Raw genomic sequence first — 10,374 nt, 5'->3', positions numbered from 1 at the left:
ATTTGTTCAACTGCATTTGCTTGTATACTTGTTGCACTAATCCCCAAGTATGGCAAATATGGCAGACCCTCCCAGAGCTTGTCACCCCTACTTATCAAGAAGGAGCGCCCCCTTGAGGCACCCCTGCACACATACGCTCTTAAAGAAGACACACACTTTTAGAATTCAACCCATTTCTTTCTTTTATTGTGACCCCACACTTGAGGTGCATCAGACTTTGGAACATCTCCTTTTCCTGCACGGTAGAAAAAACGCCAGAACCACCAAGGCCAACGCCAGGACACCGGTGGTGACCGTCAGTCCTATCATGATAAGCACCGACTTCTCAGGGGCATCTGAAAGAGACACGAGACGTTTGCTGATTGGCTCCTCGCCATCGCTGGGACCCCTCCCACACACGCAGAATAATGCACTTTCCATCCACTTTCCCAATTGTTTGCAAGTGGAGTGTGCTGTCCTGCACAGTCAAATCCAGCTGCAAAGTGCATTGGAAGTGGATTGAAAGTGCATTATTCTGCGTGTGCGGAAGGGGCCTAGAATTCAGGCTGCTCCACTGCTGTTTCCTATACAGCCACATACCAGCCATCATACCAACCTACGAGGTCATCCCTCAGTGCCCGATTTCCACCAGTTCTGAAACTCCTGGGGGGGAGGGTTGATAGTTGACACATGTCCCCCCCTCCAGATGCTCTGTGAGTCTCTGCACTCAAGGTGGCTTGCAAGCTCCTTTCCCTTCCTCTTCCCACAACAGACATCTTGTGAGGCAGGTGGGGCTGAGAGTGTTCCCAAGAACAGTGACTAGCCCAAGGTCACCCAGCAGGAATGTAGGAGTGCGGAAACACGTCTGGTTCACCAGATAAGTCTCTGCCACTCAGGTGGAGGAGTGGGGAATCAAACCCAGTTCTCCAGATTAGAATCCACCTGCTCTTAACCACCACACCATGCTTAGCTTGGCAGGGTAAGATAACTTTGTTTCAACAACTGCTGCCACACTATAGCAGGCTGACCAGACGTCCCGCTTTTGGCGGGACAGTCCCGCCTTCAAACAATTTGTCCCGCGTCCCGTGGGTTATTTCAATTGTCCCGCTTTTTGGGAGGCTGCCGCACTGCCTTCTGGGGCGCAAGGCAGTGCGGCAGCCGCAGGAACACGGCCTTCTGGGGCTTGCCTGTCACAGGGCGGGAAACAGCAAGCCCCAGAAGGCAGTGTGCTCCTGCAGCTGCGCACGCGCCCATCCCAGTTCACAAAGGTGACCATCTGGTCATCTTACACTATAGGTTTTATTCCATCTTACTCATCTTTCCCAGTAGTATTTATTAAACTATTTGTCTTTCTGGCACTTAGACTTCCTCTGTGTACATGGCTCCACCTCCTATCACAGCCATTTTGTCATTTGGCTCCGCCTTCTATGGCAGCCATTTTGTGGTTGCACCCACCACTTGGGTGTCAAAATCCCACAGGTGCCCAAAGGCTAAAAAAAAGGTTATAAACCTTCAAAAGCATTTCAAGTTTCAAACTGCAGCTACCTGGTGACCCCGTCCCCAACTTTCTTCCATCTTCGAGGGCCGTGGAAGTTTTGCGCTCATCCAAGATGAAAGGTCCCACTAGAACGTCTGCTTCCGTTTCACCCTTGGAGGACTCCTCTGTGTAGACAAGCCGAAGTTCTACATCGGATCCAATGCTTGCACCAGAACATTGTGTGTGTAAAGGTGCCCTCAGATGGCAGCCAACTTACAGCAACCCCTGAGCTCCCATGGGGAAGGGCTTCTTATAAATTCAACTAACAACAACAAATACTACATCGATACATTACAAAATCCTAGGCCTCTGGGTGAGGCTCAAATTGTTAACGAAAGGCCAGCAACCAGCTACAGAACAGGCAGCTGTGATATTAAACAAAATTAAACAAGAATATTGTGTCCAAGGCAAGAGACAAACAGAGGTAGTTTGACACAGCTTTCCTCTGCGTAGCAACCCCGGACTTCCACAGTTGTCCCCAATTCATCCAGAGATCTACAAAATAAAGAGCAGGACTTACCACGTCTGAAAGAGAGGTCTCTCTGGAGGCGCCCACTTCTCCACCAGGAATTACCTCCCGGGGACTGAGGGACAGGGTTTACCGCACAGTTTCCTGTCTCGCAGCAGCGGCAGATGCCGTCGGGGCCTTCAAGCACAGACCAGCTGCAGTGAGAAGAAGGTGGTGAATTGTTGAAGGCTTTCAGGGCCAGATTCAACTGGTTGTGGTGGGTTTTCCGGGCTGTGTGGCCGTGGTCTGGTAGATCTTGTTCCTAACGTTTCGCCTGCATCTGTGGCTGGCATCTTCAGAGGTGTTATCACAGAAAGAAGTCTGTTAGACACTGTGTCTAGAGTGTTTGATTCCCCGCTCTTATAAGAGACTTCTCTTATAAAAGACTTCTCTCTGTGATATACCTCTGACGATGCCAGTCACAGATGCAGGCGAAATGTTAGGAACAAGATCCACCAGACCACGGCCACACAGCCCGGAAAACCCACCACAGTTTGGATTTATACCCCACCTTTCTCTCCTGTAAGGAGACGCAAGATGATTTACAAGTGCCTTTCCCTTCCTCTCCCCGCAACTTGTGAGGTAGGTGGGGCTGAGAGAGTTCTGAAAGAACTGCGACTAGCCCAAGGTCACCCAGCAGGAGTGCGGAAACACACCTGGTTCACCAGGTAAGCCTCAGGTGGAGGAGTGGGGAATCAAACCCAGTTCTCCAGATTAGAATCCACCTGCTTTTAACAACTACACCACGCTGGCTCTCAAGGAGGAAGGGATTGTTTCGGCAGACCCCCCCGCCCGACCCCTTCCCAATAGCGCTCCCTAACGTCACTCACCTGCTCCGTGCTTTGTTGAAGGAGCATGCCTTGTTCAGAGCATCTGGGATCTGGTCGCCGGCGATGACTTTCAAGTGACAAGTAATGTAGACCTGAGAGAGAGGGGAAAGCGGTGAAGGCAACGGAACCTCAGTCTGTCTACTCTGTGGCCTACAGGTAGGGTTGCCAGCTCCCACGGAAATACCTGGAGATTTGGAGGCAGGAACTTGAGGAGGGAAGGGTATAGGTTGGGGAGGGAACTCAGCAGGGTATAAGACTGTAGAGTTCGCCCTCCAAAGCTGACCTGGATTGCCTGGAGATCAATTGTCATAGCGGGAGATGGCCAGGGGCTACCTGGAGCCTGGCAACCCAACTTCCACCTCAAGAAACTGAACCAAGAGAGCAGCAGTGGCGTAGTGGCTAAGAGCAGGTGCACTCTGATCTGGAGGAACCGGGTTTGATTCCCTGCTCTGCTGCTTGAGCTGTGGAGGCTTCTCTGGGGAATTCAGATTAGCCTGGGCACTCCCACACACGCCAGCTGGGTGACCTTGGGCTAGTCACAGCTTCTCGGAGCTCTCTCAGCCCCACTTACCTCACAGGGTGTTTGTTGTGAGGGGGGAAGGGCAAGGAGATTGTAAGCCCCTTTGAGTCTCCTATAGGAGAGAAAGGGGGGATATAAATCCAAACTCCTCCTCCTCTTCTTCTTCAAAGTCTCCAAACCTGAAGCAGGGACTAATCTTACACTCACAGCTATAAAGGCGCTAAAGCCCTTCTCCAACATGGTACTCCTCCCAGTAGCGGTCAGTTCCACGGTTTAAGAGAAGTTAGAGAACATGAGCCTACCTGGCCCAGACCCTCTCTACCTCAGAGATCCCTTCTGTGGTGCCTATACATGCTATGGCACCCACTGACAACTTTCCTGGGGCCAGGTATTTTTAGAAAAATTTAGAGGCCAGGTATTGCTTTGCCTAGCATCTGATTGGCTGCATATTTTGTTAGAAATATTGCCTTGGCTGTAGTTGCCCGCACAGCATAAAGATCTTCACTGTGTGATTGCAGGAAAACTGTGGAGCCATTTTGTGTCTGGTTCTGCCTCCTGTGGCAGCCATTTTGTGTCTGGTTCCGTCTCCTGTGGCAGCCATTTTGTGTCTGGTTCCGTCTCCTGTGGCAGCCATTTTGAGTCTGGTTCCGTCTCCTGTGGCAGCCATTTTGCGTCTGGTTCCGTCTCCTGTGGCAGCCATTTTGTGTCTGGTTCCGTCTCCTGTGGCAGCCATTTTGTGTCTGGCTCTGCTTCCTGTGGCAGCCATTTTGTGCTTATGCCCGCCAGAATTCCCAATGTACCCGCAGGCTCCAAAAGGTCAGAGACCCCCATTCTAGCCTTTCCATTACAACCTCAACTGAAAGTAGTGTACATCTGTAGGATCATATGTTGACTGTACTTAAGAACATAAGAACATAAGAACTAGCCTGCTGGATCAGACCAGAGTCCATCTAGTCCAGCATTCTGCTACTTGCAGTGGCCCACCAGGTGCCTTTGGGAGCTCACATGCAGGATGTGAAAGCAATGGCCTTCTGCTGCTGCTGCTGCTCCCGAGCACCTGGTCTGCTAAGGCATTTGCAATCTGAGATCAAGGAGGATCAAGATTGGTAGCCATAAATCGACTTCTCCTCCATAAATCTGTCCAAGCCCTTTTTAAAGCTATCCAGGTTAGTGGCCATCACCACCTCCTGTGGCAGCATCTTCCAAACACCAATCACACGTTGCGTGAAGAAGTGTTTCCTTTTATTAGTCCTAATTCTTCCCCCCAGCATTTTCAATGAATGCCCCCTGGTTCTAGTATTGTGAGAAAGAGAGAAAAATTTCTCTCTGTCAACATTTTCTACCCCATGCATAATTTTATAGACTTCAATCATATCCCCCCTCAGACGTCTCCTCTCCAAACTAAAGAGTCCCACACGCTGCAGCCTCTCCTCATAAGGAAGGTGTGGTTCTGTCTCCTGTGGCAGCTATTTTGTATCTGGTTCCGTCTCCTGTGGCAGCCATTTTGTGTCTGGCTCTGCTTCCTGTGGCAGCCATTTTGTGGTTATGCCCGCCAGAATTCCCAATGTACCCACAGGCTCCAAAAGGTCAGAGACCCCCATTCTAGCCTTTCCATTGCAACCTCAACTGAAAGTAGTATACATATGTAGGATCATATGTTGACTGTACTTATACTATGTAATCCACCTGGAGTCTTAGTGAAACAGGGAGATTTATATTATCAAATAAACAAATATATGTGTATGGTGTAGCAGTTAGCATGTCAGACAAGGATCTCAGAAACCCAGGTTTGAATCCTCACTCCGTCAAGAAAGCTCGCTGGCTGACCTTGGGCCCAGCACGCAACCTCAGCCAAGTTTCCCTCGCAGGGTTGTCGTGAGAATAAAAATGGAGAACAGAATAATGCTCTGGGACCCTACTGCGGAGATAGGTGGGGTGGCCGTGAAGTAAATAAACACATGCTGAAAAATACGATTTAGGCAAACCAAAGCACATTGAACAGAGACTCACCAAGTCTTTCTGATCCTGGGCAAACCTGAAAGCATCGACTGTGAACTGGAGAGAATCCGGTCTGGTCCTGGGAGACAGAAAGGTGGAACTAGCGCCTTCCGATCTTCCGTCTACCAGGCACCTGGATACAAAGGTAGAGTGGTCAGAGTGGTACAAAGGTAGAGTGGCCAGAGCCCTTCGGGGGTTGGGCGGTATATAAGTTGAAAAAATAAATAAAAATAAATAAACCTTTCAGGGAACAATGTTGTCTTTTAAAGCAGTGGCTCCCAGCCTTCCTTCCCTCACGTACCCCTTGGCAACCCATTTCCCTAAAACTGTATGTCCATCTTAGCAAACATTTCAGAAATCCCAGAGACTTCTTACCCGTGGAAGTCAATAATTGAATATCTGGGAGCGGAATCTCGGTCTGGACTCAGGGTGGCAACGCAGTTGTCCACAAAGAGCCTCAAAGCCACGTGGTTGACGGTGTTCACATCTGCCTGGATATTGATGGCCTCTCCCAGCTGGTACCTCTTAGAGGTTCTCTCGGCACTCCAATCATCTGGAAGACAAGTTCGCACAAACTGATCTGACGTGGGGGCTCGAGCATCTCTGGGCCTGGAGTTCCCCAACCAGAGGGGTCACCAACTCTGTTCCCGGCACCATTCCTGAACTTAGGAGTTGGATGGAGAAACAGGTCAACCAGCAGGCTTTCCACCTCGTTCACAGGTGGTGGGGGGAAATACGTCAAGTCACAGCTGATTTACGGGGACTCCAGAGAGTTTTCGAGACCAGAGATGAACAGAGGTGGTTTTGCCAATGCCTGAATCTCCATAGTGACCCTGGATTTCCTTGGTGATCTCCCATCCAAGTACTAACCGGAGCTGACCCTGCTTAGCTTCGAAGATCTAACGAGATCAGGCAAACTTGGACCACCCAGGTCAAGACATAATAAATGTGCATCATCAAATTGCAGCTGATTTATGACAACCCCATAGTGTTTCCAAGGCAAGAGACAAACAGAGGTGGTTCGCCATTGCTTGCCTCCGTGTGGCAACTCTGGGCTTCCTTGGTCATCTCTCATAGGGGCTTTCCCCACTGACAGAGTTGAACTGGTTTCTACCTAGGTTCGCCTCAGTGAATCCCCACTGCCACCGAGCTCAACATCGTTTTGTCTCAGTTCCCCCCCCCCCCCCCTCAGCACTGCGACATCCTTGTCTCAGTTATGAACTACACTTTTCTGCTGGAACAAGGTCGATACCACTTCGAAGCTTCGAAGTGGGGAAGCATCAAAATGACACCTCATCCATTCAACCAATCACAAGCCGCTTTTGTGGCATGCGCAGAACGGAAGAGTCATGGCGGGCATGTAACTGTAAACTGTAAAAACTGTTTGAAAAAGAACGCTTCCGTTTCCCGCCGTAACACAAGCGCCAATCACGATCGAGGAGCGAAACAGGCACCAAGATGATCCCGCCCACTTAGCTCGGTTCCAGGGGGTCAACTCAGTTGCTGTGGGGACAGCCTGGAATCGCCCTCCACTGAAGGGAACCGAGTCAACCTTAGCTCCCTTCTGTAGTGAGGAAAGCCCCATAGAATCATAGAGTTGGAAGAGACCCAAGGGCCATCCAGTCCAACCTCCTACAATGCAGGAAAACATGTTCTTGGGAATTTCTGACCTTACAATTGGGCCACCTGAACCAAGGATGAAGACCAAAGAAGATTTAACTGCTGGGATTCCAGCCAGCTCAGGGGTCTGCAACCTGTGGCTCTCCAGATGTTCATGGACTACAATTCCCATCAGCATGAACATCTGGAGAGCCACAGGTTGCAGACCCCTGACCTGGCTTGACCACAGAACCAACCTGGCCAAGAGACAATCACTGTGCTCAGGAGCCTTCAGACTTCCTCTGACTTACCATTCATGATACGCAAGGAGAAGACCAGTCTCTCTTCGGCAGACAGCGTGGAGCTGAAGGGAACCCACGTTGGCTTGATGGCCTTGCTGCTGACGTTGTCTTTCCTGGTAGAGGAGACACCACAGTTACTGAACCAGATCCCCCCGGGAACAAGCGTAGATCTAATGGGAAGATCTCCCAGGACCGCACCTTGGATAGTGGCACTCGATAGGAACCTCGACAGGGCTGGTTCGGATGATGACTGGGTTGCTTCCAGGGTTGGGTTTATAGTAGAGGCTGATGCTGTAGATCAGAGAGTCTGGAGTCATCTGGAAGAAAGAAGGTTACCTTAACAGGTTCAGAAGGTAGCCACGTGAGTCTTCTGGATTGGAGTCCGGTAGCACCTTATGTTGTGGGGAGAGGAAGGGAAAGGCCCTACCTGAAAATTGGCAACTCTACTTTAGCCTCACAACAATTCAGTGAGGTAGGCCAAGAGAGTCTAACCTACACATTCTCAGCCTAATGTATCACACAGGGGTGCTGGGGGGGGGGGAGGAGGAGGAGGAAGAGAAGGAGAAGGAGAAGAGGAGGAAAAGGAGGGGCAAACACCCTGTGAGGTAGGTGGGGCTGGGTGGGGGGGGGGGGTGGTGGGGGGAGGGGGGGGGGGGGGGGGGGGGGGGGAGGGGGGGGAGGGGGGGGGGGGGGGGGGAGGGGGGGGGGGGGGGGGGGGGGGGGGGGGGGGGGGAGGGGGAGGAGGAGGAGGAAGAGAAGGAGAAGGAGAAGAGGAGGAAAAGGAGGAGCAAACACCCTGTGAGGTAGGTGGGGCTGAGAGAGCTCCGTAGAGCTGTGACTAGCCCAAGGTCACCCAGCTGGCATGTGTTGGAGTGCACAGGCTAATCTGAATTCCCCAGACAAGCCTCCACAGCTCAAGCGGCAGAGCGGGGGATCAAACCCGGTTCCTCCAGATTAGAATGCACCTGCTCTTAACCACTACACCACTGCTGCTCCTAGTGTTTGGATTTCTAACCCACCTTTCTCTCCTGTAAGAAGACTCAAGGTGGCTTACAAGCTCCTTTCCCTTCCTCTCCCCACAACAAACACCCTGTGAGGTAGGTGGGGCTGAGAGAGTTCGGAGAGAACTGTGACTAGCCCAAGGTCACCCAGCAGGAATGTAGGAGGGCGGAAACACACCTGAAGCCTCTGTCACTCAGGTGGAGGAGTGGGGAATCAAACCCAGTTCTCCAGATTAGAATCCACCTGCTCTTAACCACTACACCACGCTGGCGTCTGGCAATGTAAGTTGCTCTGGATAACCATTGTGAGAGAAGGGCAAAATGTAAATAAATTGTTTTAGCAACATGTGTTTGGGAGGAAGGATTTTTAAAAAATGGATTTAAGGTGCAACTTTTATCATGTATGTCTTACATTGCAAGCTTCCTTGCTGACCCTCATAAGGGCAGAAAGGTTGGGACACAAATTTTGTAAAGAAATGACTCACAAATAGGAGCAGCAGTGGCGTAGGAGGTTAGGAGCTCGTGTATCTAATCTGGAGGAACCGGGTTTGATTCCCAGCTCTGCCGCCTGAGCTGTGGAGGCTTCTCTGGGGAATTCAGATTAGCCTGTGCACTCCCACACACGCCAGCTGGGTGACCTTGGGCTAGTCACAGCTTCTCGGAGCTCTCTCAGCCCCACCTACCTCACAGGGTGTTTGTTGTGAGGGGGGAGGGCAGGGAGATTGTAAGCCCCTTTGAGTCTCCTGCAGGAGAGAAAGGGGGGATATGAATCCAAACTCTTCTTCTCTTCTTCTTCTTCTTCTAAATCAGGGGTAGGGAACCTGCGGCTCTCCAGATGTTCAGGAACTACAATTCCCATCAGCCTCTGTCAGCATGGCCAATTGGCCGTGCTGGTAGGGGCTGATGGGAATTGTAGTTCCTGTCAGCGTGGCCAATTGGCCGTGCTGGTAGGGGCTGATGGGAATTGTAGTTCCTGAACATCTGGAGAGCCGCAGGTTCCCTACCCCTGTTCTAAATAAACCAGGGCAGAAACTGTTTAAGGACCGACAATAGTTCCAGACATACTGAACTAGTTTACTGCAACCCCACCTCCACAGCTAGCATTACAATAGGATGGAATTAAGGGAGGATAAAAATATAATTTTTTTACCTGCACCGTGCTACCACATTCGTGGAGACCAACTTCAAAGACGACCGTGTCTTCGGCAGAGTCGAGGGAGGTGTGTTTGCAGCCAGAAGACCCCAAGCTCAGATCCGCCGCTTGGATCAGCCTCCCAGTCCCAAAGAGGTCCCTCTTCACAGCGACCCCCACCTGGGCCTCCCCACACTGGACAGAAACCGGGGTCCAAGTGGACAAAGCCCGAGGCTGGGAATTGTCCACAAACGCCCAGGAGTTGGTCTCAGACCAGTAAGGATAATCTACCGGCTGCATCTCAGGAGAAGGTGTTCTCGGCTGTCTCAAGAGACCCGTGTGTCTCCCAGAAAAATCCCAAGGATTGTAGGCGGTAGCTAAGGCAGCCATGAAGCAGAGCAACCCAACGCTCACCCGGTTCAAGCCCCCCATCCTACCTACTGAGGGAGCAAAGCACTTCAAAAGGAAAATACCTTGAGAGGGAATCTTTATATGCTCGAGATCTTTCACAGCTGAATATGTTACCACTAAAGAGTATAACTCCTCTTTCTCCCAAAGGCAGGACAGAACTAATGGGAAATCAAGCTCAGCTGCAAACAATCTGGATTCCGCAAGGTGTCTTTTGGCCAGTACTCTGACAACACTCACAGAGACTTGCGAGCTGAATCGATTTCGAATACCTTTCATGGCATATAAATAGTTTAACATTAACATTGCGAGATAATAACAGCCTTTGCGACTTCTGACGAGTTAAAATGACACCATTTGAAAATTTAGCCACCGCTTCCAACAGTTCGTAGTTGTGGCTGTTTAAAAGATATATAACCTTCTGTTTATCTGTAACGCCTTCACTTCCAGGCAGGAAGGGGATTATGTGCTTCTTCCGATCTATCTCATAAAAAGGACAATTCAACAGCATATGAGACAATTCAACAGTATTGTCAAAGGCTTTCACGGCCGGAATCACT

General features: G+C 50.7%; 1 protein-coding gene across 1 annotated transcript; it reads right to left on the bottom strand.

The window, feature by feature from the left end:
- Nucleotides 1-210: 210 nt before the first annotated feature.
- On the bottom strand, nt 211-9,838 carry LOC125425562 (zona pellucida sperm-binding protein 3-like). Its single transcript, XM_048483144.1, has 9 exons — nt 9,425-9,838; nt 7,472-7,590; nt 7,283-7,386; nt 5,748-5,925; nt 5,385-5,505; nt 2,855-2,946; nt 2,037-2,179; nt 1,525-1,641; nt 211-335 (listed from the first exon to the last, which is right to left on the bottom strand). The coding sequence occupies exons 1-9, from the start codon at nt 9,836-9,838 to the stop codon at nt 211-213; spliced, it is 1,413 nt and encodes a 470-aa protein (XP_048339101.1).
- Nucleotides 9,839-10,374: the final 536 nt, after the last annotated feature.

Source organism: Sphaerodactylus townsendi, unplaced genomic scaffold (assembly GCF_021028975.2).
Source record: "Sphaerodactylus townsendi isolate TG3544 unplaced genomic scaffold, MPM_Stown_v2.3 scaffold_791, whole genome shotgun sequence".
NCBI lineage: Eukaryota > Metazoa > Chordata > Lepidosauria > Squamata > Sphaerodactylidae > Sphaerodactylus > Sphaerodactylus townsendi.
Note: the sequence above shows the minus strand (reverse complement) of the source record. Positions and strands in the feature narration are given on the sequence as shown.

Excerpts from the sequence above, each read along its gene's own strand:
- LOC125425562 (XM_048483144.1), bottom strand. The coding sequence starts at position 9,838 with ATGGGGGGCTTGAACCGGGTGAGCGTTGGGTTGCTCTGCTTCATGGCT. Across the intron at positions 7,387-7,471 it reads ATCGAGTGCCACTATCCAAG|GAAAGACAACGTCAGCAGCA; the intron begins GTGCGGTCCTGG and ends CTCCTCTACCAG. Across the intron at positions 2,947-5,384 it reads CCCAGGATCAGAAAGACTTG|GTCTACATTACTTGTCACTT; the intron begins GTGAGTCTCTGT and ends CCTCTCTCTCAG.